At 43.5% G+C, this 24377-nt stretch overlaps 1 protein-coding gene across 1 annotated transcript in view; it reads right to left on the bottom strand.

The window, feature by feature from the left end:
- The window catches only part of maco1b (macoilin 1b), a 91137-nt gene that overhangs the window by 45086 nt on the left and 21674 nt on the right, over positions 1 to 24377 (bottom strand). The window contains 1 exon segment of the mRNA XM_070899081.1: positions 1305 to 1446. Coding sequence (XP_070755182.1) covers positions 1305 to 1446 — 142 coding nt within the window.

The following is a 24377-nucleotide window of genomic DNA, read 5'->3' on the forward strand; positions in this document are numbered from 1 at the left end:
AATGGTCATTGAGACAGAGATAGATAAAATGTAACTGGATAGGTATTTGAAAATAATAAAGGATAATGTGGAAAAACAGGGAAATGGGACTAGATTAGACAAGCTAGCACCATGACGAGCGCCATTGGCCAAATGACCACTTTCTGTAATTCTATGATGATCTACTGTTGCCTGTATTTTTGTGCCATCTGAAAATTTAACAAGTTATATTTGGCTCCAATAGTCCATTAACGTAGAATGCAAGTGGAGGAATATTGAGTCTGTTTTGCTGGTATACATATTTTATAGTTACATTAGATTTGACTATAAAATCTAAAAATGAAAATACGAAACTATGAAGATTTCTACTAAGTTGGGATTCTTCAAAAATCATCATTTATCTGAGAACAAACTTGCCCCATTTTATTTAAGAAAAAATGCATTCTGATTTAAGAATCATACTATGATACAGCACAGGAGGCCGCCATTTGGCCATTATGCCTGTGCTGACTCTTTAAAAGAGCTATCCAATTACACCCACTCCCCTGCTCTTTCCCCATAGAACTGCAAATCTTTCCTTTTCAAGTATTTATCCAATTCCCTTTTGAAAGTTATGATTGAATTTGCTTCCACCCCCCTCTCAGGCAGTGCCTTCCAGATCATAACTCGTTGCGTACATTTTTCCCCCCCCCTCATGTCGCCCTTGGTTCTTTTGCCTCCATGTCCTCTGGTTACTGATCCTTCTGCCAGTTTCTCCTTATCTACTCATCAAAACCCTTCAAGATTTTGAATACCTCTATGAAATCTCCCCATAACCTTCTCTGCTCGAAGGAGAACAACCCCAGTTTCTCTAGTTTCTCCACATAATTTGAAGTCTTTGTCCCTGCTACCATTCTAGTAAATCTCCTCTGCACCATCTCTAAAAGCTTGAATCCTTCCTAAAGTGTGATGCCCAAAATTGGCCACAATACTCCAGCTGGGGCCTAACCAGTGTTTTATAAAGGTTTAGCATAACTTCTTTGCTTTTGTGCTCTATGCCTATATTTATAAAGCCAAGATTCCCGTATGTGTGCCTTTTTCACAGCCTTCTCAACTTGTCCTGCCACCTTCAAAGGACTTGTGTACATACACTTCCAGGTCTCTCTGATTCTGCACCCCTGTTAAAATTGTACTATTTAAAAACAAAATAAAATAAAGGGCTTTGATCAGAGCTTCTAAATCAAGTAGCATTTCCAAAGATTATTTCAGTGGTGGGTGTTACACATATAACAGACAGACAGAACTGGTATATTTTAGAAACCATCAGAAGTCTCTAACCAACTTACCAGACCCTGGTATCTGAAGGAATCATAAACACTCCTGATGAAGAGCCAGAAAGGCCAAAGATATTCAAAGCGGAATTCGAGGACAAAATCTGCCAGCAACACCAGTGCCCACACAACAAGGAATTTAAGGTACAAGAAAGTGCTGCAATGGGAAAAAAAAAGTTAATTCAGACATTGAACTATAGTTTGTAGTAATTTGATTGTCATTAAGTACATGGAGCTTAGAAAGTTATCTGTTTACCAGACCATTTGATAAAATCACATAGAAATTACAACATGGAAACAATTAAGTCCAACCAATCCATATTGGTATTTATCATCCATACAAGCAGTCATCCTAATCCCATGTGCCTGCCCTGTTCCTATATCCCTTTTCCTTCCACTACCTATACTTAAAATGTTGACAATGGTCTCTGCTTCAATAAGCAACAGCAGATTTTGTTTTTAAAAAAAAGTTTCTCCAGCTCTCTGTCCTAAAGTTATTACATTTGTTCGCGACCACTCAAACACTGGAAACAGTCGATTTCTCTTTACTCTGTCCCAAATCTTCCTAACTTTGAACACTTCTATCAAATCATCCTGTAATTCAAGTAATTCTTCATATTTGCATTTCCTCATGCCAGGCAGCATCCTAGTGAATCTGTGCTGTACCATCTCAATTGCCTCAACGTCCTTCTTATAGTGCGGACGGTATTTCAATCGTGGTGTTACTAAAATTTGAGAGATTTATTATTGCACATCAACTTTTATCTTCTATATCTCTTGCCATAAAACAGAGTATTCCATTAGTTTTAAAAAACATCCATTACCACTGACCGTTATGTCCTTGCGTTTTGCAGCACCTTGTATTTTAGTTGACAAAAATTGAAAAGGAACTAGCCCATAAACCAGTCAACATGTGCAAAATGACTGGAAGACTACACTGAGCTAACCAGCATGCATGAACAGGGCTTCAGGTAAAAGTTGAAACAGGAGCTCACTTATCAAAAAGTTAGATAATTTGAAAGTATTACAATAAAGATGAACATCCACTTATTTCAGCATTTCTCCCCCTTGTTATTTTCCTGCCTCTCTCCAAGGCACAGATTCCTCAGTGGGTACCATTCAACTGGCATTAGGCACCCTCCAGTACCTCGCCCCAGTAGCTATTTTCCATGTAAACAGCCGAAACAGCAAATCTCAGCAGGGATTCAACAGTGGCATGCAGCACAACTGAATCCAACCTGACCCTGACACAATATCCACATGCTCATGCTTCAAGGAATTGCTAAGAAAAAAAAAAGCAAAACAATTGCAATTATATAAGCAATCAGGCAAAGGAACTCTGCTTGAATTTCCATTCCTTAATTCAAGGGTGCTGAGGGTAACCATAGCATCCTGATTGCCGCTTCAGCCAAGATCAGTTAACCCAGCAAAAATCAGGTTCATATCTGGGATCTTCCTACTTTGTATGGCTCACGGACTCACTATCTTAACACACAGGGCCATCAGGGATTCATTTGGTTGTTTTTTTGTTGTTGAAATTTTTTGTTGACCCAGTGAGTCCAGATAACGTAAAATGAGGAAACTGGTCAGGAGGGATTTACTGACCCTGATGACACAAGGGAAGTGAAGTAACATGCATTAGAAATGGCAAGGTTAAATCCTTTTGCAGTATTGCTACAGCTATTAACTCCTCTCACACGCTGTCAAACTTGTTAATTCTCAGTTCCCTCAGATAACTTGAAAACAAAACAAATGTGCAGAAGTACATAAAATAATCATGGCCTTAATTGTTTCAAATAGTTTTTATTTTTAAACCCGATGTCAAGACTCATTATTTACAGCAAAACATCCTAGTTTTGGAAATCTCACATTTTACTCCTGAACTCTCATTTTAACAGCTTGGATTTTGCTGCAAGCGACGAATGAGTGGCTTTTGCCGTTCACCTCGCTTACAGTTACCCAGAGATTTTTCCTGGGCTGGTCAGCGGATATTTCTTGCTTTTGGGCGTCTGATCCAATGCAGATCTGTGAGATCAGACTCCATACATGTGTAATTAATTTCTCACGGCCAGAGAGGTTGTTCAGCAGTAATGATCACTTAGCCTGGATAAGGATGAGAGAAAGAGCAGAGAGAGAGAGAGAGCGTGGGGGGGGGGGTAGATAGATAGAGAGAGGAGGAGCGAGAGAGGGCGGCAGGGGGGAAAAGGGAGAGTGCGCGAGAGCGAGAGCGCAAAATTATAACAGTCCAAACAAGTACTGTTGCAATAAAGATACTAATTTGACTGTAAATCTTTGGCGGGTCTCTGCTCATGCTGGAATAATACGATTGCAGAAATGGCCTCTTGCAGCTTGAATGACAAATCCATGAGATTGTTGGGAGGATGACAGGAAGATGTACACACTGTTGCAATCAGGAAAGTTGCATTTTTTTGCAACAAGTGTCGAGCAACCCAAAACCACATTTAGCAGTAAGTTTATATTGCAGCAAATATATACAAAATAGACTCCTTTCAAAGAAGTCTGTATTTTTTGATCAACTGTAGAGGTAGATGAATATATGCTAAAGCAATAGGTAGCAAGCAGGTTATAAGTTCAGACAGTGATAATCAATTCATATTTTATGGAACGAAACTCCACTCTTTTTGGGATCATTAAAACATTTGCTATGATTAAGATTCATTAAAGGAATTGGTCACGTTAGATCAATATCCTGGATTTTCATTTGATTTCATCCCGTATTCATTTTATCTGAAGTCAACCATAGCTATTCATGTCCATTAATAGAGAAATAAATTTGGGAGAATCCATACCTGTCCCAATTGTACATGGTTTGTTGGAAACAGCAGGTTTTGGAGCCAAAGTGACTTTTTTGTTCCATATTTTAAGTTACACGTAAAGCAAAAAAGAACAGAACCTTTGCTAAAAAAGATACTGAGGTAAACGCTCCATTTCAAGCTCAGACAGCTTTTTTTTTTAAAACAAAGGGGTACCAGAGACCTTCCGTACTTTCAAATTATTAATGTAAAACTGTAAGGACAGTTAGGAAAGTGTGTAGATTGTTTGGCAACAGCATAATTTTTTTTCAGTCTTAAAATTTGCATGAGATGCCAAAGAACTTAGCTCAAATGCTTCAGCTGTTGTACATAGAATTTTACTGCACAGAAACCGGCCATTCGGCCCAACAAGGTCAATGCTGGTGTTGGTGCTCCACACCAGCTTCCTTTCACACTATCAACACATCAGTGATTCGTGTGCACTGTAGCTACAGGGAATTAAGTTTTTGTTCACATCATAAGATCAACTTGACAAATTATAAAAAGGTAATTGGGTCTTTAGGCTGTTGCTTGTAGCCAACCACAGGCTTAAGACCCAATTTGCACAATGCAAAGTGGTCAGTGCTTCTGTAATCCTATCAATATAACAAAACCTGCACTCTCATGGAGATTTTCAACTCTGCCAATGTTATTGGCGTGAAGGCCACAAAAGCTGAATTCCAGTAAAAACGAATGCAAACATAATTTAGCATTACTTGTGGAATTGAAAATCCAATTAAAAGCTCGGTTCTATTTTCTACTTAATGCAAATTCAATCATTGCATTATTCAATGTGTTTTTGGGCACAAAACAGTCAGCAGTAATAAGACTGAAAGGTTGGATCTCGCATTAATTACATTCAAGTTTTCTACAGTGACAAGATAGTAGCTTACTACAAAACTACGAGAAGTGATGCAGTACTTTTCTGGGCACTAGACGTGTCACGTACATTAGGTTTTGTGGAACAAACTAATTTTTATTTGGCGAATAAACTGTCAATATTGCATCACTATGTTGATCGAGTGTGGTCAGTGCTTCGATGCTGGGGATGTTGGCCTGAGCGAGAACACTGACATTGGTGTGTCTATCCTCCCAGTGGATCTGCAGGATCTTGCGGAAGCAGCGTTGGTGGTATTTCTCCAGTGCTGCGAGGCTTCTGCTGTATATGGTCCACATCTCAGCCATGAGGGCAGGTATCACTACTGCCCCGTAAGCTTGATGCCAGATTTGAGGTCCTGGTCTTCAAACACTCTCTTCCTCAGGTGACAGAAGGCTGCACTGGCACACTGGAGGCGGTGTTGGACCTGGTCATCAATGTCTGTCCTTGCTGATAGTAGGCTCCCAAGGTCTGGAAAATGGTCCACGTTGACCAGCTCCGGTGGGCAGGCCACATCGTCCGCATGCCTGACACACTGCTCCCTAAGCAAGTGCTCTACTCTGAACTCCTACACGGCAAGCGAGCCCCAGGTGAGCAGAGGAAATGTTTCAAGGATATCCTCAAAGCTTCCTTGATAAAGTGCAACATCCCCATTGACACCAAGGAATCCCATGCCCAAGACTATCAAAGTGGAGAAAGAGCATCGGGAGGGCTTTGAGCACCTCAAGTTTTGTCACCTAGAGCATGTGGAAATCAAGTGCAGACAGCAGAAGGAGCATGCGGCAAATCAGTCCCACCCACCCTTTCCCTCAACTACTGCCTGCCCCCCGTGACAGAGACCGTAATTCCCACATTGGACTGTAGTCATCCGAGAGCTCACTTTTAGAATGGAAGTAAGTCTTTCTCGATTTCGAGGAACTGGCTATGATGATGACTGTGTTGACTAGGCCAGCTAATGAATCCAACTTCAAATATTTTAAATTGGATAATTTTATTAAATGAACTTTACCAATAAACTCTTGATTTGCAGAAGATTCATCAGTAAGATGTATTCAAAAATCTAAGTGTCAGAGAAATTAGTGGTTGCCACAGCTGAAAAACCAAATAATGCACCCAACATTAGTAAAACCTAATCTGCATTTGCCATCTTCGCCCCTGACACACTTAAAAAATTGAATGGAGAAATTAAACCTCATTATTTTAGCTTGATTTACGTAGAAGTCTAATTACCAATTCAGCTGTCTACAGGAAAGATCATTTTACAGCTGGATAAAGGTTCAAAGCCATACAATATGAACAACCAGTTCCTTTTTTTGAGAGAAGAATTAAGAAATGATCCTGGTTTTAAATTCACAAATAGCACTGGTAGACATTGGAGAATACTATGAAGTACTTACACGGCATACTCAAAACCTGATGCTCGTGGAAGTTTGCCATGTTCAAACTGGTTGCTGCATTTACCTACCCAATAGCAATGACTGAACTTCAAAAGTCATCCATTAAGTTGTAAAGCACTTTCGGATGTCATGTGGATATGAAAAGGATCTATATAAAATGCACACGCTTTCTTTAAGCAGAAAACTCTAAATTACATTGGTCAAAGTGACAGAAACAATTAAATGCTAGTTCAGTCAGGAAGATGAGTTTCAGAGGTCTGATGACATTCTCACTTTTGGAATCACAGCTCCAACAGTATGGATTTAATTTTATAGTTAACTGGATTGAATAATACATCATGCAAGCATACCAGATTGAAAAATATATCATACAAGATCACCAGATTTCTATTAGATCAATCATTTCACCATTAAAACCAGCACTCTCGAGGTCAATGCCAAACTACTTTTTGTAATCATTAAAATAACCAACCACTGGGAGTTGCCCTGAGTTTAGCAGCTGCCAAGATACTCAGCAGGATTATCAGCGTGGTTACAAGTTTCAGCTCGTTTTAATTTACATTTTTCAACCAATTCCCAGCTAAAGACTAATTATGCATATCAGTGCGAGATCCCTTACAACAAAGTCAACAGCTGGAGGTTGAAGACTACATCAAACTGAATATTGTACTGTAGCACAAGACCAGATGATCAACAATTAAAGCTTTGAATAACTACAACAGACAAGGAAAGCTCTATTTTACAAAACACATGGCAAAGTAAACAAAATGGCATAAACCAGTGCTTTCACATACATAGCATACAGATATCCAGCATTATGCAACATAACATCCTTTCTGCCAGTTACTTTAATAATGTAATTAGTCAAGAAAAATGAAATGCACGAGTTCATCATGACCCAGAGCAGAACATATTTATTTCATCAGAACTAAAACGAGGTTGTAGCTCATTAAATCAATAGGACAAGCGTCAGTTCAACTCCCGTTTGGAAGTAAAGCAGTAACGAACCATGCACCATCTATAAAACAGCAAAAAGGAAATCTAATTTCAGATTTGCAATGCTCCCACTTATCTATTTTCAGAGACGAGCTTATAAACTTTATTCAGCACTGCCAAGATAGTGAGTTTTATTGCAACAGGATTTAATCATTTCATAAATAAGAAATTAACTTGCAACCAATTGCCAGACCAGGAGAGGACTGTCATGTATCGCACACTACTGTTTTTAAACTGTATCTTACCATGCTATACATGACTGTAACTAGATATGACCTGTAACCACAAGCATACTTTACCACCAGGGGTGCACTTGCAGGAGACACTGCATACCTGTTCCACACAGGTATATAAAGGCAGGTCTCAGGCAAGTGTGGCACTCGAGAGCTGTGAAATAAAGGTGCAGGTCCAGAGTGACCTTGACTTCAGCATGTGCCTCGTGTAAAAGTCTGTACTGCAGGGTCAGGACTTTACAAGGACCATCCCTCCCTCACCTACACATGAATTAAAATTTATTTAATATACTTGAGCAAAAGTCACAGCAATTTTTCTCTTCCTGAAATCTGAAAAAGCTGCTCTCCCCCTTTCCCCACATTTAGGGGTGAAGTTTCGGGCCGCGGCGGCCTGGACGCCCGTTTCTCGCACCTAAAAGTGAATCAGAAAAATACCTCCAGATTCTCCGGCAACCTGCAGGTCCTTGGGAGCTCGGCTCGGCATGCACACAGCAGCCCGGGGGGGGGGGGGGCGGAGCCAGAGAGTCGCGCCGATTCTATAAGTGGTGGGGGGAGGCGGGACTAATTTAAATGAGACAACGTCGTGCCGGCAGCGTTGCGCGTGCACATTGGAGCGCGCGTGCAGTAGCCCATAAACATTGGCACGCAGCCATTTTTAAAAGGGACTTAAAGAAAAAAGTGTTCATTTGTCTGTTGAACCCATGGAAAGACTTGCGATTGAATTTTGGTGATTTTTTGGTGTCTAAAGGAGTGCTTTTAGCAGCACTGTTGAAGAAATCACCTGAAATCAGTGAGTGGTGCTTTTCGGCCCTATCCCGTGGCCGAATGGCCTCAGCTTCCCTCGCAGCTCGAAGGCTGCTTGCTGTGTCTTCGGCTGCCGTCGAGCCACTGACGGCCACCCCTGTCTCCTACATGGAAGGAAGGCCTGCCTGAAGCACCGCAGCTCGAAGGCTGCTTGCTGCCATTGTTGTTGGGCTGCCGTCGAGTCACTGACGCTGCCCCTGTCTCCTACATGGAAGGAAGGCCTGCCTGAAGCACCGCAGCTCGAAGGCTGCTGCTGCTTCACACAGGTAGGAATATTCAATATTTTGTCTTTGCTTATAATTTTTTTATTCAGGATGGCTCTTTATTTGTATAAGTAAGCCTGTTGAATGCTTGTAGAATTTAATTACTACCCCCCCCCCCCCTACTAGCGTACAAATTTCTGCACTTACTACACTCTAAGTTAGTTTGGAGTAAATTTTCACTTGCCTAAACTTTCAAAACAGGTGTAAGTGGCCGGACATGCCCCCTTTTGGGGAAAAAAAACTGTTCCAAACTGAAACTGTTCTAACTGACTAGAACTGGAGCAAACTAAATGCCGAGAATTGCAATTTCTAAGATAATCCATTCTAAACCAGTTGCTTCTATTTCCCGAAACTTGACCCCAATCACTTGACCTTTCTGCAAATAAAGCTTTCATAATCTGCACGTTTTATCTTCCAATTTCCCCCCTCCAATCTTTTGAGTTGTCAACTCATGCTGGGCTATAGTTCCATGGACAACTAAGATGGTCTAACAGTCTTTGTGAACCTAGGCAGACGATTCATCAGTGAGGTGCACTGCAATCATTCTCAATCCTTTCATTCATCCACATGTAGGCACTTTCCAGCTAAGTGTCAGTGGGTAGCAATTAAGAGCACTGCCTGACTTTTCTTCTCCCTAGTCCCTCAAAGCCACATTGATAAAATGCAACATCCCCACCAGCACCTGGGAATCCCTGGCCCAAGATCGGCCAAAGTGGAGGAAGAGCATCCGGGAGGGCGCTGAGCACCTCAAGTTTAATCACCGAGAGCATGCAGAAAACAAGCGCAGGCAGAAGGAGCGTGCGGCAAACCAGGCTCCCCACTCACCCTTTCCTTCAACCACTGTCTGCCCCACCTGTGACAGAGACTGTAATTCCCGCATTGGACTGTTCAGTCGCCTGAGAACTCACTTTTAGGGCCCAAGTTTCGGCCTCAGTTGCTCCTGATTTTTTGGAGCAACTGGTGTAGAACGGAGTATCTTAGAAATTCAAATTCTCGGCATTTAGTTTGCCCCAGTTCTAGTCAGTTAGAACAGTTTCACTTTGGAACTGAATTTTTTTTTCAAAAGGGGGCGTGTCCGGCCACTTACGCCGGTTTACAAAGTTTCGGCAGTGAAAACTTACTCCAAACTAACTTAGAATGGAGTAAGTGAAGATTTTTGTACGCTCGAAAAAACCTTGTCTACACTTTAGAAAATCAGGCGTAGGTTACAAATCAGGCGTTGGGAATGGGGGAGGGGGGGGGGGGGTTTAAAGGGAAGTTTACAAACATTAAACACTTCAGTTTTACAAATAAAGAGCCATCATCAATAATAAATGATAAAAACATCAATAAATCAACCAATAAATCAAATAATTCTTTTTTTTTTAAATCAATAAAACATTTTCTACTTACCGACTGCAGCACCGGGAGCCCTCCAACAGCATGCTGAGATGCCCCCCCTCCAGTGTCTCTCTGTCAGTGTCTCTATCTCTCTGTCTGTCTGTGTGTGTTTCTCACTCTCTGTCTGTCAGTGTCTGTGTTTCTGACAGCGAGGGGGGGGGGGGGGGGGGGGGAGGAAGAAAGGAGAAAGGGGGGGCGGGAAAAGGAGAAGGGGGGGGCGGGAAAAGGAGAAGGGGGGGGGGGGAAGGAATCGAAGGGGGAGGGAGGCTGAACGGGCCGGGCTCGTCCCCAGCACCAGATTTACAGGTAGGTGGCGTTGGGTCGGGTCGGGTCCGCGCGGGCGGAGGGAGGTCAGGGCGCAGAGAGGTCGTGTCCTGTTGGGGAGGGGAAGAGGAGTGGGGGTGTGGTCAGGAGCACGTGTCGTGTCGGTTCGGTTCGGGTCGGGAGGTCAGGTCCGGATGGGGGTGGGGGTGGGGTCGGGAGTGCGGGTTGGTCAGTTCGGGGAGGGGGGGGGGGGGGGGAGGAGCGCGGGTCGGGTCCAGTCCGGGGGCGGGGGGAGTGGGAGTCGAGTCGGGTCAGGAGGAAACGGGAGCTGGGCGTGGGAGGCAGCCTTATGCACGCAGCCCCAGTGAGGCCATTCGGCCAGGGCTAGGGGCTGCGTGCTTCGGGCCCTGGAGCTACTGCACCTGCGCGCCCACTTCCTGTTTTCAGCGCAGGGACCTAGCTCCGCCCCCAACAGCTCGTGCTGCGCCGTGCCCGACTCCAGAGGACCAGCAGGGAGCCGAAGAATCTAAGTTTTTTTTTAAGGCGCACTTTGTGGGCGTCCAAGTCCGGCGCGGCCCGAAACTTGGGCCCTTAGAGAGGAAGCAAGTCTTCCTCGATTTCGAGGGACTGCCTATGAGGAGGAGTCCGGAGACACTGAGCATAACTGAAGTGCTCCCACCAATGTGCCAGCACAGACAAGGGACCACGAGACTTAAAAAAAAATCCATTTGACCAAGTACGTATATGATAAATTTACCCATGAGAACAGGGCAACTGAATCTTTTTTTTTTTAAAGTAGAAATTGATTTATTTTTTAAATTGTATTGTACTTATTTATGGATGCAAATTGCTTGCTGACAACTTACTTGGCTGGGAATTTTTTTTCTAGAAAAAAGGCAGCAGTACATTTCGTAGAAGTGAAGATATTTTAAAGAATCTAACTAATACGCGATAAGCAAAAAATTTACACCCTTAAAATGTAAATGTTCGATGTAAAGATTTGTTCTGCAAACCACACAGACACACTCCCAAACTTTGCAGAAAAAAATGTCAACATTGCTTAGGAGTAATGCTACATTTAAGTTGTCACAACTGATCAGTTTATTACATTTATGGGGTTTCTTTGATTGGACAACGAACAGGAGTGGAAACCTTGACCGATTTCTTCCCCTCCCTCACGCAGGGGTGCTGAGTGAGGCCCATTTACCACAGCTGAGAACTGCTAACTCAGCACAAATTGGGGACCTTCCTGGTCTTGTGTCCCAGTTGCTCACCGCCTTAGCCAACTGAGGTATCAAGGGGTCTCAAAGATATGGTTTGGCATTATAAGCACATGACTTCCCTTTATCACTATAAATGGTAGCAGTGGTGAGAGTCAACTCCAGTCAAAGAAACATGGCCATGCCCCCTCCCCCCTGAACATCCCAAACCAGTAGCTTTTCCCTAGACTTGCAGTGAGATGCCACTTAGTAGGACTATGGATTTTATGTTAACTGTTAATCTCATGTTTTCAGATATTCACAACTTCTTCAATAAATAGTGGTGCTAATTTTGTTCCAATCAAGACACAAGTCTCAAAACACTGGAAAGAAAAACTAATCTAATCAGGAGTATCAAAAGCCAATTATCTAGAACTCTATTTCTAACTCACCAGCTGCAGTTGCACCCACTAACGCTACTGAGTCACACCTACTATATGAATTTCAGTTATAAGGATAAGCCACCCAATGGCAGTTGGAATCAATGCCCTTGTGTCAGTGTCACAATTTCACCAGGTATGAAGAATTGAATGACATGAAAGAACTGCAGAAGACATGCACTTGATTACAGAAAATTGAGAAATCATTTTGTCTGCACACATGAATGCACTTACTTGCACCTAGGGCAGGCAGCCTAGAATGGAGATAAGTGACTCAACACCTGGGCTCAGAGACAGATTCAGTATTTCAAATTATGCATTTTAACCCTGCAAAGTGTTCTTTGAGAATTACAGTATTTCTGCACCTACAGTTATTGCTATAGGTTTGTGCAGCCAGGAACTGGATTTACATTAGCCAAACACATTTTGCACAAAAGCCTTATCGAGCTAGAAGACAGTGGAGACTTGTCAGTAGTCTGGATCAGATCCAGCTCCTGGAGGTGTAAGCTCAATGTCTCCCAATTCCAGTTTTCTCTTCAGATACTGACTATCCTACTGCCAATATTTTCTGTTTTATTGGGCCCCAAGTTTGCGCCACTGGTTAAAACCACGCCGAAAACTTAGCTAGGTATTCTCCCCGCTCCTTGGAACATTGCAGGCCTTGGCGTGGCGCAGCACAAGCAGTGGAGAAGCGGAGCCAGATTCCGGCATTGAAAACAGTGCCGGGACCTCTGCACATGTGCGCTAGAGTGTGTGCGCATGTGCAATAGCTCCTCGCCCCCAGAATCTCTGCAGGCTGTGTGGGAGGGGCCCAAAGCACGCCGCCCCTAGCCCTGGCCGAATGGGCTCCCTCATCGGCTTTCCCTGCCGCGTTCAGCCTCCCCACCCCCCCCTTTACCAATGCTGCGTTCAGCCTCCCCCCCACCCCTTTACCAAAGCCATGTTCAGCTTCCCTCCCCTCCTTTACCAATGCCGCATTCAGCCTCCACCCCGACTTTACCAATGCTGTGTTCAGCCTCTCCCACTCCCTCCTCCTCCTTTATCAATGCCTGCTTTGTTTAGTGCTTGGTGCTTTAAATGTACTTACCTGCGCTGATTTCTTAGCTCACCGCAAGGTTTTTCTGTGCGGCCACAAACGCTGGCCTAAGTTAGCTTGGAGTAACTTTTAGCTGTCTAAACTTGCTTAAATGGCCAAAACAGGCATAAGTGACTGGTAACACCCCATTTTGGAAAAAAAAAATTAAAAAAACCTAACTAACTCACTTCCACTGGAGCAAATTAAATGGGCAGAATTGCAATTTTTAAGATAATCCAAAATAATCTCGTGCTCCAAAAAAAAAAACACCGGAGCAACTCCTGGGCAAACTTGGGCCCAAATTTCGGATATGTGGTAGAACGGCGCGCCTCATAGAGGGCCGCCTATTTTCTAAAACTCAAAAAGCGCCTAAAATTTACCTCACGATTCTCTGATATCTGTAGGCCCGTTTCCAGCTCAGCACGGCACAGTAGGAGTTGCTGGGGCGGAGCAAACGCCGTTCTGAGCAAGCATTGCCGGCAGGGGGACGGGGCTAGGGCCCAGCGTCAGTTTGCATGCCGGCAGCGTTGCGCATTGGAGCGTACACGCATGCGCAATGGCACACAAACATTGGCAATCGGCCATCTTTAAAGGGACATGCAGAAAAGTGATTTTTGGGTGTGTGGAGCTGTACAATGCCTTCGAGTGATTTTTTTTTGTGCTTGAAAGAGTGCTATAAGCAGTACTGTGGAAGAAATATCAGCTGCTGGAATCAGTGAGTGCTGTTTATTTGGTTATTGTTGCTAAACTTCCAGAACAAGTGCTGCATAGGTGCATGCAAAATAAGGACCGTGTGTTTTGAAAAATTACTGAGTGTCAATTCAATACAGCAATGGAACAACGCTCACCAAGAACGAAGAATTTCTTGCATGAGGAAGTGGAGACACTAGTTAATGTCATTGAGCAGAGATGGCAGGAGCTGGATACCAGCAACAGAGGTTGCACAAAAGTGCCAACCAAAGAAAAAAAACAACTCTGGAACCTAGTTGCAGAACTACTGCGCAGTGGTGCAGATCAGGAGATCTGGAAGCCAATGTAAAAAGAAATGGCACGACCTTGGTCAAGTAGTTAGTGTCAGTAATATTTTCATTTTTCAATGGAATCTCAATTGTAAATGTGACCATCTGTATATGTCCACGCAGAAAGACGCACTCTAAAGTTATAATTTAATCTTTGCAGCAGAAATTGACCCACAAAAGGGAAAGAACGCGAACAGGAGGAGGCGTGCCAAATCTGCATCCACTGACACCCTTGGAACAGAGGGTCGCTGCTTTGAGGAGTTGTACCTGGAGAAAAGCAATCAATAGTGCACAAGCTGGGCCCACACACGGGGAAGAGGGCAAGTCCTGAAAATACATCGTGGCCCTTCAAATCAATCTGTTGCCTGGCCTGCTGTGTGAAACTACTTATGCCACCCATCCTGCCCCCTCCTCTGCTGCTAACCATTTGACTATTCAGTTATATTTTGCAGAAGGTGATGCCAATCCTGAAGATCCAGAAGAACCAGATACGGACGATCCAGACCAAGGGTGGGTGCAGGGTTTGACTGAAACATCTTCAGGTTTGAACTTAATATGTATCAGTCCACATTAACAGACATCAGTGTTTCAAACACTTGCATAGGTTCTGGTCCAACATTCTATGGTTTCACAGATTCCGAGGTTGCGGGTCCCAGTGGTGGTGGTGTAACGCAGCATTTTACACGCAGTGCCCCACCGTCCCAGCCTGCGTCTCCCACTGGAGTAGTGCAGGCAGCAACACCCAGGACCCCACCGTCCAAGCCTGCGCCTCCCACTGGAGTGGTGCCGCGAGGTAGACCCAAGCAGAGGAGAAGGAGAATCGAAACACGCTCTCCTGAGATGCAGCGTGCAACAGATGTGGGTCAGCTTGTGGCATTGGTGTGGAGAGCAATGATCTTACCCGATCACTCGTGGGCAGCGTCAGTGCGGTGGGTGAAGAGGTAACAGTCCTGATGGGAAAAATAGCAGTAATGACACAGGAAATGAGGAAGGGAATGTTAGAGGGAGTGCAAGCGACGGTACAGGCCGTCAGGGAGGTAGCTGCTGCAATAAGGGCACACATTCCGGCCAATCAAATTATACCCCCATGAAGAAATGAACATTCACTAAGATGTGGATGAGAAATGGTTGCAGCCTTTCTTTGCTGTTGTTATTCTTGATGTAACTATAGTAACTTTTTTCAAATTGAAATTCTTTAAGTTTTGTAACTTTACAACTTAAGTGATCTTAGGGTTTTTAAGTGATCTGAGAGAGTGTAAATGTTCTCCCATTTTGTAAGTTATTTCATTTTGCACCTAAAAAATGATCTTGAAGTTTAAGTGATCTTAAAGAGTCATATTAAAGTAAAGTTTGATACAAATATATTTATTATACTAACGTGCAGTACATTGTGAACTTTTCAATAAAATATATTTACAGTAAAACTGAATCACGTTCCATTAACACAACACAACAAAAGGAACAACTCCAAAAAAAACATGTCCATGTGCAACAGTTGTCGCAGAGCCCTCAGGCATCAGTAATTGAAGCGTACACGGATGAGCTGCTGGCGCAGGGCTCGAGCAATCGTTAGAGCATGATGGACCGCCCTCCGCCGACCTCGTGCTGTGGCATCAGGCACTTGCATGCTTTCCTGATTGTCGTCATCACCCTCATCCTGCTCTTCAAAATGACTATCGGGCACTCTCTCCTCGTGGGTTTTCTGGTTCCACGGCCAACTCCTGCTATCTCATGATGGCCAAGGTATGCAGCATGCAGCATGCAGCACACAGTGAACTGACCGACAAGTGGCCTTCGGAAACGCTGCCTGGACCAAGAAGGTCCTCTCTCAGATGCTGCGCGTCGCAATGTGGGCCATGTTGTACTGATGGCCAGCTTCCGTCCGTGTTACGCGAAGGGGCGTCATGAGCCAGGTGGCGAGGCCGTACCCTTTGTCTCCCAGTAGCCAGCTCTGCCCTTCTGGCTACTGCTCAAACATGTCAGATGTAATGCCGTCGCATAGGATGAACGCATCGAGAGTGCTGCCAGGATATCTTGCATCGACTGACATGATGCGCTGCTTGTCGTCACACACGAGCTGCACATTAATGGAGTGGAACTATTCCTGAACTGCTCGCCATCCTCCACAGGTGCTCGCAAGGCAATGTGGGTACAATCAATCAATGCAGCCCTGTACCTTTGGAAAGCCACCAATCTTTGAGAACCCCAGAGTCCTGTCATGCATTGCTTGGCCGGTCATTGGGAACTTGAAGAAGTCATTCCTCCGCGCACACAGTGCAGCCATGACCTGGTGAACGCAGGCATGTATTGCACGTTGAGAGATGGCGCACACATCTCCAGTTGTAGCTTGAAACGATCCCGAGGCATAGAAGAAAAGTGCAGCTGTAACCTTCACTTCAACAGACAAGGCAGTCGGCATTCTGCTTCTCGGCTGTAAATCTGCTCTCAACATCTCACAGATCTCAACGACAACTTCTCTGCGGAAACGCAGCCTTTTGACACAATCAGCCTCACTCATGTTCAGGTACGAACGCCTGACTCGATATTGCCGACGTGGGTAAGGCCTCCTGCCCATCAGCCTACGGACGATGACGTTCCTGGTGCGGTGAGCTCTAATCAATTCTCTCTTATGTAGCGAATTGATGGAGAACCATTGCATAATCCGTGGCGTTGATAATGCAGCACCCATACTTGAAGTAAAACTTAAACTTTCAAAGGCGCGTGCTGGCTGGCTCTCCCTCCCGGTGATTTTCAGGCCTCCCCCATCTCCTGGCCGAATGATCGCAGCTCGGTGCCTGCTCGCCCTCCCGGTGTTTTCCAGGCCGCTCCTATCTCCTGGCCGAACGGTCAAAAGATCGCAGCTCAGTGCCTGCTCGCCCTCCAGTGTTTGAGGCCGCCCCTAACCGAAAAGTCACAGCTCGATGCCTGCTGCCGCTGCTTCGGTGGCAAGGTAGGAAAATTTAATTTTTTATTTCTTGATTTATCATTTATTATTGATGATGGCTCTTTATTGGTAAAAAGTGAAGTGTTAATTGCTTTGTAAAATACCCTAACTTCCTTCCCCCCCCCCCCCCACCTTATCTCTCACTACTTGCGCCTAATTCCTAAAGTGTAGGCAAGGTTTTTCTGAGCATACAAAAATCGACACTTACTCCGTTCTAAGTTAGTTTGGAGTAACTTTTCGCTGCCTAAACTTGCAAAACAGGCATAAGTGGCTGGTAACGCCCCCTTCTGAAAAAAAACTACTAAAACAAAACTATTCTAACTAACTAGAACTGGAGCAAACTAAATGCCGAGAATTGCGATTTCTAAGATACTCCATACTAAACTAGTTGCTCCAAAAAAAAAAATAGGAGCAACTCGAGCCGAAACTTGGGCCCATTTATTTTTGTAACTAGTCATGATAGACATGAAACCATGCTATGGTACAGAAAAGTACCACTCTTCTATATCCATAAAAGTACTGCTTGTTCATTTTGTAGTTTATAATTTTAACTTCCCCAGCATTTCACAGATACTCATTAAACACAGGTGCTATATCCTAGAAACAACCAGGTCTGGGGAAAAGCATAACACAAGGACGTTTCCAATAAGATAACGTTATTCCAAAGCAGAAATGCTCTTTGTACAGTTCTGCTTTGTGAAAAGAAAAACATTTGTTCAAGTGTTTCTCCTGTCAGGGGAACCACTTGATATTATCTTGAATATAGGATTGAACATGCCGTACAAATGGTCAACTACACAGAACTGCTGGGACTTTTCCCTCTCATTCCACTTCCTAATAGTTAAGACACCAAGATGAGTCAGCTCTCCTTTTTCATTTCAGGGACTTAATGATATCATATGGGCAACTTTGCCCAACTGTCGCTGGTTGACTTTTTGCAACACTTTCCTTTTGTTGTTAATGTTCGGAGTCTGATGGCCTCAAGTATGTACTGCCACACCCCAACACTTTTGTAGTCTATGCAATCTAGAGTTCTGCTTAATTGTCACATTTCTTAAATCTTTACTTCAGCTATTATTGAAATGTTTCCTCCGATAGCCACATCCCACTGTTCCTTCTGTAGAATAATGCATCTATGAAAGCAATTTTGATTCTTTTCATGCTGGCTTACTCAGCGTTGTTTTGCCCCTTTCAAGACAGACCATATTAGGTGTTTGGTGACACTGATGCAGCTGCTTCATATATTGGCAGAAAAAGAGTCCAGGTTTTGCTGCTATAAAAAGTGAAGTGAGATAACTGCATTGTATACCTGTAGGATTTTCCTCACTGGAAAATTCCACCTTTTTCAGTTTATGTTTAAAATGTTGAGTAATTTTGCTTTTACTCAATATTGTTTTGGTCTTCTGAGGAGTCCTATTTTGGAGTGAATTCAGTGGTGTTCATGACAGCATTCTATCATGTGCATTGCTGTGATTATCTTGACAGCGTGCGAGACCAGAGAGTAATTAATTAAATGCCACTGTTTAAGAGTGTACGTGCATCCATGTAGTTCTAAATGGTTGGAAGGTGAAAAAGCACATTTGAGCGCCTATCCATGTTCTGCACAAAATAGCTCAATATTATTGATCTTTGCTAAATCATGGTGACCTATTATTTTATGCCATGTTAGCTAATCTATGCCAGCTATAATCTAATGTTAGTCACTCAGGATGATCAGCATCACCAACAGGTGTATGTGAAGCAATTCTTTTCAGTTGATCATGGAACGGTTGCTTGGTCTCATTATTTGTTATCGTAGCAGTGCAGGTGCAATGATGGAAAACAACGATTCACCACTACTCCCTGTTTTCTGTCGCTAAGCCAGTTTTGGATCCATGCGACCACTGTCCCTTTAATCCCATGGGCTTTAATTTTGCTAACAAGTCTATTATGTGGTACTTCGTCAAACACCTTTTGAAAGTCCATAGACACATCAACTGCATTACCCTTAGCAACCCTCTCCATTACTTCGATCAAGTTAGTCAAACACAATTTGTCTCTGCTGACTTTCATTTATTCGTCCATACTTGTGTACACACACACACACACACACACACACACACACAGTCTCCCATTATCACTACTGTGGAAATATCAGAAAGGCTTAAGAAATTAGTTCAGACCTGGGGTCTAAAAAACTAATAAACTCTCTTGTACAAAAACAAGCAGGCGTTTACCTCATCTCTTAGCTCATTGACCCGGAGGTTAAGTTGTAAAACGGCTGGGAAGCTACAGGATAATAAAACCAAATTCAAAGGAGTCGCCCTGGGTAAGAGATAGTGTGTCAACACTGAATAGCAATTGCCAGAACTTTATTAATTGGCAATGACCAAACAAAAGGGCAGGTGTAGGAATAACAGATTGAAGGCCAACGGACAGGAGGGAGTTACCATAACAGGACCAGCTGTGGAGACAGCAAGGGGTGGTAAGAAAGGATTTCATTGATCATGGTAATAGTCACACACAGGAAGGGAGACTCCCGACTTGGCAATAGCTTGGAGGCGAGAGACAAGTTGAGGTAACAGCAGAATGTCTCTGTACCTTGTAAAAACAAGCAGAGAATTAATAGCAACACACATGGTTAACTGAGGGACAAAAAAGGTATAAAAGATAGACAAACTCAGACAGTCTGGAGCGAGAACCCGGGAAGAACACTCGACAGAAGCAGGGACCAGGGAGCGACCCTTGAAGGAAGAGTATCAGGACTGGATTGATCACCCGGGATGTATTGGGTAACTAAGAGTATGTTGAGTTGAGCGGAAAGGAACACCTTTTCTGCAGTTAAATAGAGTATAAGTAGTGGGTCTTGTACTTCTTCTGTATCGGAGAATTATAGAGTATAAGTAGTGAGTCTTGTACTTTTCCTGTATTAAACAAACATTAACGATACGGTCATTTGTATAGTGTGTAATTTGATATTTAACTCAGGAACCGTCGCAGGCAACTACTAGGTTACATGACTAGCGAAATTGCAGTTTGCGCAACACTACTCTAGTTCTTGCATACTTCTGTAACTTGCCTGCAAATTTGCTCCTCTTTCTCCTTCCCACTATTTGGTAATCTATAGTATACACCTCGTGTAATAGCTCCTCTATTGTTCCTTAATTATAACCAAATAGATTCTGTCTTTGACCCCTCAACTAAATCATCCCTTTGCGGTGCTATTAAGTTTCTTTGATTAATACTGCCACATCTTCCTTTTTTTCCTTCCCATCTTTCCTGAAGACCTTGTAGCTCGAAATATTAAGATCCCAATCCTCTGTTATCCTAACCACTCACTCAAGTCTCGGTTATTGCCACTAGATCATAGTCCCATGTAGAAACTTGTGCCTGCAGCTCACTAACCTTATTTACCACGCTTCATGCACTCCAAACCCATCTTAAGATTGGTTCGAATTTGTCCCAAGTCTGATCCCTCCTATTTCTGAATTCTTCTTTACTCTCGTGCTATTTGCCTTCACCAGTAATCTGTGCGCCTCATTTCTCCTCTCTAATGTTTCAGCCTGGTGCCCATGCCAGTTATGTTGGCTTGAAGGTGGGGCGTAAATCAGTTTTGGGACCAATAATGTTTCAAATTTCATTTCAAATTCAAGATTTAGAAGTTCAATGCAAATCGGTCAAATTTGCAGATAATATTTGGGCCGAAAATTGTGGCCTCACTGGGTGCGTACGAAGTGCAAATGCATCCAGCGAGCAATCTTTCGCGCCAAGAATCGGCTATTGCGATCTGTCAAAATTTCTTTTGACAGATCCTATGCATCCCTGGGGCAGATTAGACTATTTGCCCAACTCTTACACCTGGTAAAAGATGTTATGGTAAGTTTATTTTTCACCCTATTAAAACACATTAAAAAAAATTCAAAAAAAATTTTTTTTTCTAAAACATTTAATTACATTCAGTTTCAATTAATTTTAAATGGGAGTTTAAAATGTTTTTTTATTGTGTTGTGTTTCTTGTTTTAGGGGGTTATTCACATTGATAATAATGGGAGGTCCACACAAACAGAGCTCCCATTATCAATGAGATTACTAGATAGTGATCGGTGGTCCAGGCCCACATGATTCCAGGATATGTTTACGAATCTCGAGCACATGTTCCCATACGCAGCACAGCGAATGAAGGCCTCCGAACAGAATCCTACGTTCCTCCGACCACCAGGTAACCTAACAGATTTTTTTCGGATTGGAGGCGTTCGTCTGAAGGAAGCCTCTGACCGCAATCCCCCCCACCCACACCAAACTTTGGTCGGGGTGTTGGGGGGGGGGGGGCACGTAAATAGGGAAAAACAGTTGAATCATCATATTGGAATAGCTACAGGATCGATTGGTATAATAGAATCCTCACCTAACATGCCACGTCACTGCATACAGATGGTAGGTGGGTACTGGGGGAAATGTGTCACCCAGTTACTGTGGTCTCCTGGAACTTGTCGGATTGCCAGAGTTTGGACAGGAATTTCCTGGGGCATTTTTCCTAAATAGGCCTAAGTTTTTTTCCTCTCCCATTTTGTATGTTTATATGTAAAGCAGTAAAGTAAACGAAATGCTAAACTTGTATGGAAGCAAAGGAAAAGTGAGGGAAGCAACAAACAATAATCAAATGCAAAGCTTTTATGTGGACACCTGGGACCTAAACAAGACTACCCATAAGTCTTTAATCATCGGCAACTGGCATTCTGTGCTCATGACTACCAAAATGTGGGCTGCAACTGATCAACCTGGTTTTACTCAACACATTCACATTCTCACAAGGGCTCCTGAGGAGTAGCCCTCAAAACACAAATGCCGCAGAGATGCTGGTACATCTCTTCACTTCAGTAGAAGGTTGAACAACCCAGCAATCAGCATTTCATAAGAAAAGATGGTAAATATCAGATCCTGGGTTTACTTTCATGGCCAGCAAATAGTGCCTCTCCAGCATACAATGCTGCACCATCTGCTTTGCATATCTTTATAAAAATGGCAATTTAGATAACCTGTCCATTAATATAACTAGAAAAGGTAACGTGTGCATTTTGAGTGCCTTAAGGTTGCAGATGATCACTGCACTGAATCACAACTTGCTCAGATTAGAGTTTTCACCTAATGCATTAACTTCCCAGCTGATAACCATTTGTACATGGCATTCTTTGACCTCACAAAGGCCTTTGACACGGTCAACCTTGAGGGATTATGGAGTGACCTCCTCCGTTTCAGCTGCCCTCAAAAGTTTGTCACCATCCTCCGTCTGCTCCACGATGACATGCAGTGATTCTGACCAATGGATCCACCACAGCCCCAATCCCCGTCCGGATCGGGGTCATGCAAGGCTGCGTCACCGCACCAACGCTCTTTTCGATCTTCCTTGCTGCAATGCTTCATCTCACCCTTGACAAGCTCCCTGATGGAGTGGGGCTAAATTATAGAACAAATGGGAATCTGTTCAACCTCCGACACCTCCAGGCCAGATCTAAGGTTGTCCCATCCTCGGTCATTGAACTATAAATACGCAGATGACGTTTGCGTCTGCGCACACTCGAAAGCCGAACTCCAAGCCGAGGTATGGGAGAGCAAGGGCCTTACGCTAAGCATCCATAAGGCAATGGTCCTCTACCAATCTGACCCTGCCAAAGCACTGCCCCCCCGATTATCAAAATCCACGACGAGGCTTTGGACAACGTGGACCATTTTCCATACCTCGGGAGCCTACTGTCAGCAAGAGCAGACATTGACGATGAGGTCTAACACCACCTTCAGTCGCCTGAGGAAAAGTATGTTTGAAGACCAGGACCTCAAATCTGGCAACAAGCTTTGGTCTACAAGGCAGTAGTGATACCCTCCCTCCTATATGGCTCAGAGACGTGGACTATATACAGTAGCCACCTCAAAGCACTGGAGAAGTACCACCAGCACTGCCTCCACAAGATCCTGCAAATCTATTTGCAGGATAGACTCACCAACATCAGTGTTCTCGCTCAGGCTAACAGCGCCAGCATCGAAGCATTGACCACACTCAATCAGCTCCGTTGGACGGGCCACATTGTCCGCATGCCCGACACGAGACTCCCAAAGCAAGCGCTCTACATGGCAAGCGAGCCCCAAGTGGGTAGAAGAAACGCTTCAAGGAAACCCTCAAAGCCACCTTGATAAAGTGCAACATCCCCACTGACTGCTGGGAATCCCTGGCCCACGACCACCCAAAAGTGAAGGAAGAGTATCTGGGAGGGTGCTGAGCACCGAGTCTTATCACCGAGAACAAGCAGAAACCAAGCGTAGACAGCGGAAGGAGCGCGCGGCAACACAGGCTCCCCACCCACCCTTTCCTTCAACCACTGTCTGCCCCATGTGCGACAAAGACTATAGGTCCCGCATTGGACTCCTCAGACACCTGAGAGCTCACTTTAAGAATAGAAGCAAGTCATCCTCGACCGAGGGACTGCCTATGATGAATAATCATTTGAGGGTTATTTTCATCATCACACCGTGTCAACAGTTTATTAACCAAATAAGATTTGACAAAAAAAGTTACTTAGTACAGGGTAGTTACATACATGTACATTAAATAGTCAGCAGAATTAATCCATGACTTGATCAAAGTTTTTCAGACATACTTGTAATCAGCTCTACTCAAGCACAATACAATTTTCTGTTTCTATTTGTAACCCTAATCATCAGACCATTTAGGCTAACAAAATGAATAATGTTTTTTTGTTTGAACAATTCCATAGTATATGTAGAGGAATATTACAGATTAAAAATCCAATCAGGGAATAAATGGGACATTACGGAACATGATAGAGCATGCAAAGAAAAATATACAAAAATTTAAATAATGAAAACTTTATACAGCACAAAACATATGCTCTAATCTATCCAAGCATACCACATAAATGAGAGATAAGAAAATGGGAGCAATGTTTTTGTGTGCTGTAATAATTTGCCCTACAGTTAACCCATACTGTTACCAGTATTGGCCAGAGTCAAACAATGGCCCGGATTTTGTGGTCAGCGACGAACTCACGGCGCTCGCTGATGACCTCAGAGAAAGCAGCACAAAGTTTTAGCAGGCTCTGCACTGTTACATTTCCCCTTTTCCAATGTGACTTTCCATCTGCCGCCATCTATAAGGGATCTGTGGCTTCCAGCAACAGTGATATCATCAAACAGGCTAAGCAGCTAATTACACTGAAGAATTCTCAGACAGCAAACCAGGAAGTACAAAGCAAGTTTTATCATTCACTTTTTAAATAATTTTACAGAAAGCGAAAAAGATTGGGACATACGAGATTAAGGTAGAAGCTGAAATATTAAACATTTCAAAACTCTATGGAATGGAGGAAATTAGGCTCCACAATATAAAATTTTT

This window comes from Pristiophorus japonicus, chromosome 14, assembly GCF_044704955.1.
Source record: "Pristiophorus japonicus isolate sPriJap1 chromosome 14, sPriJap1.hap1, whole genome shotgun sequence".
Classification (NCBI taxonomy): Eukaryota; Metazoa; Chordata; class Chondrichthyes; family Pristiophoridae; genus Pristiophorus; species Pristiophorus japonicus.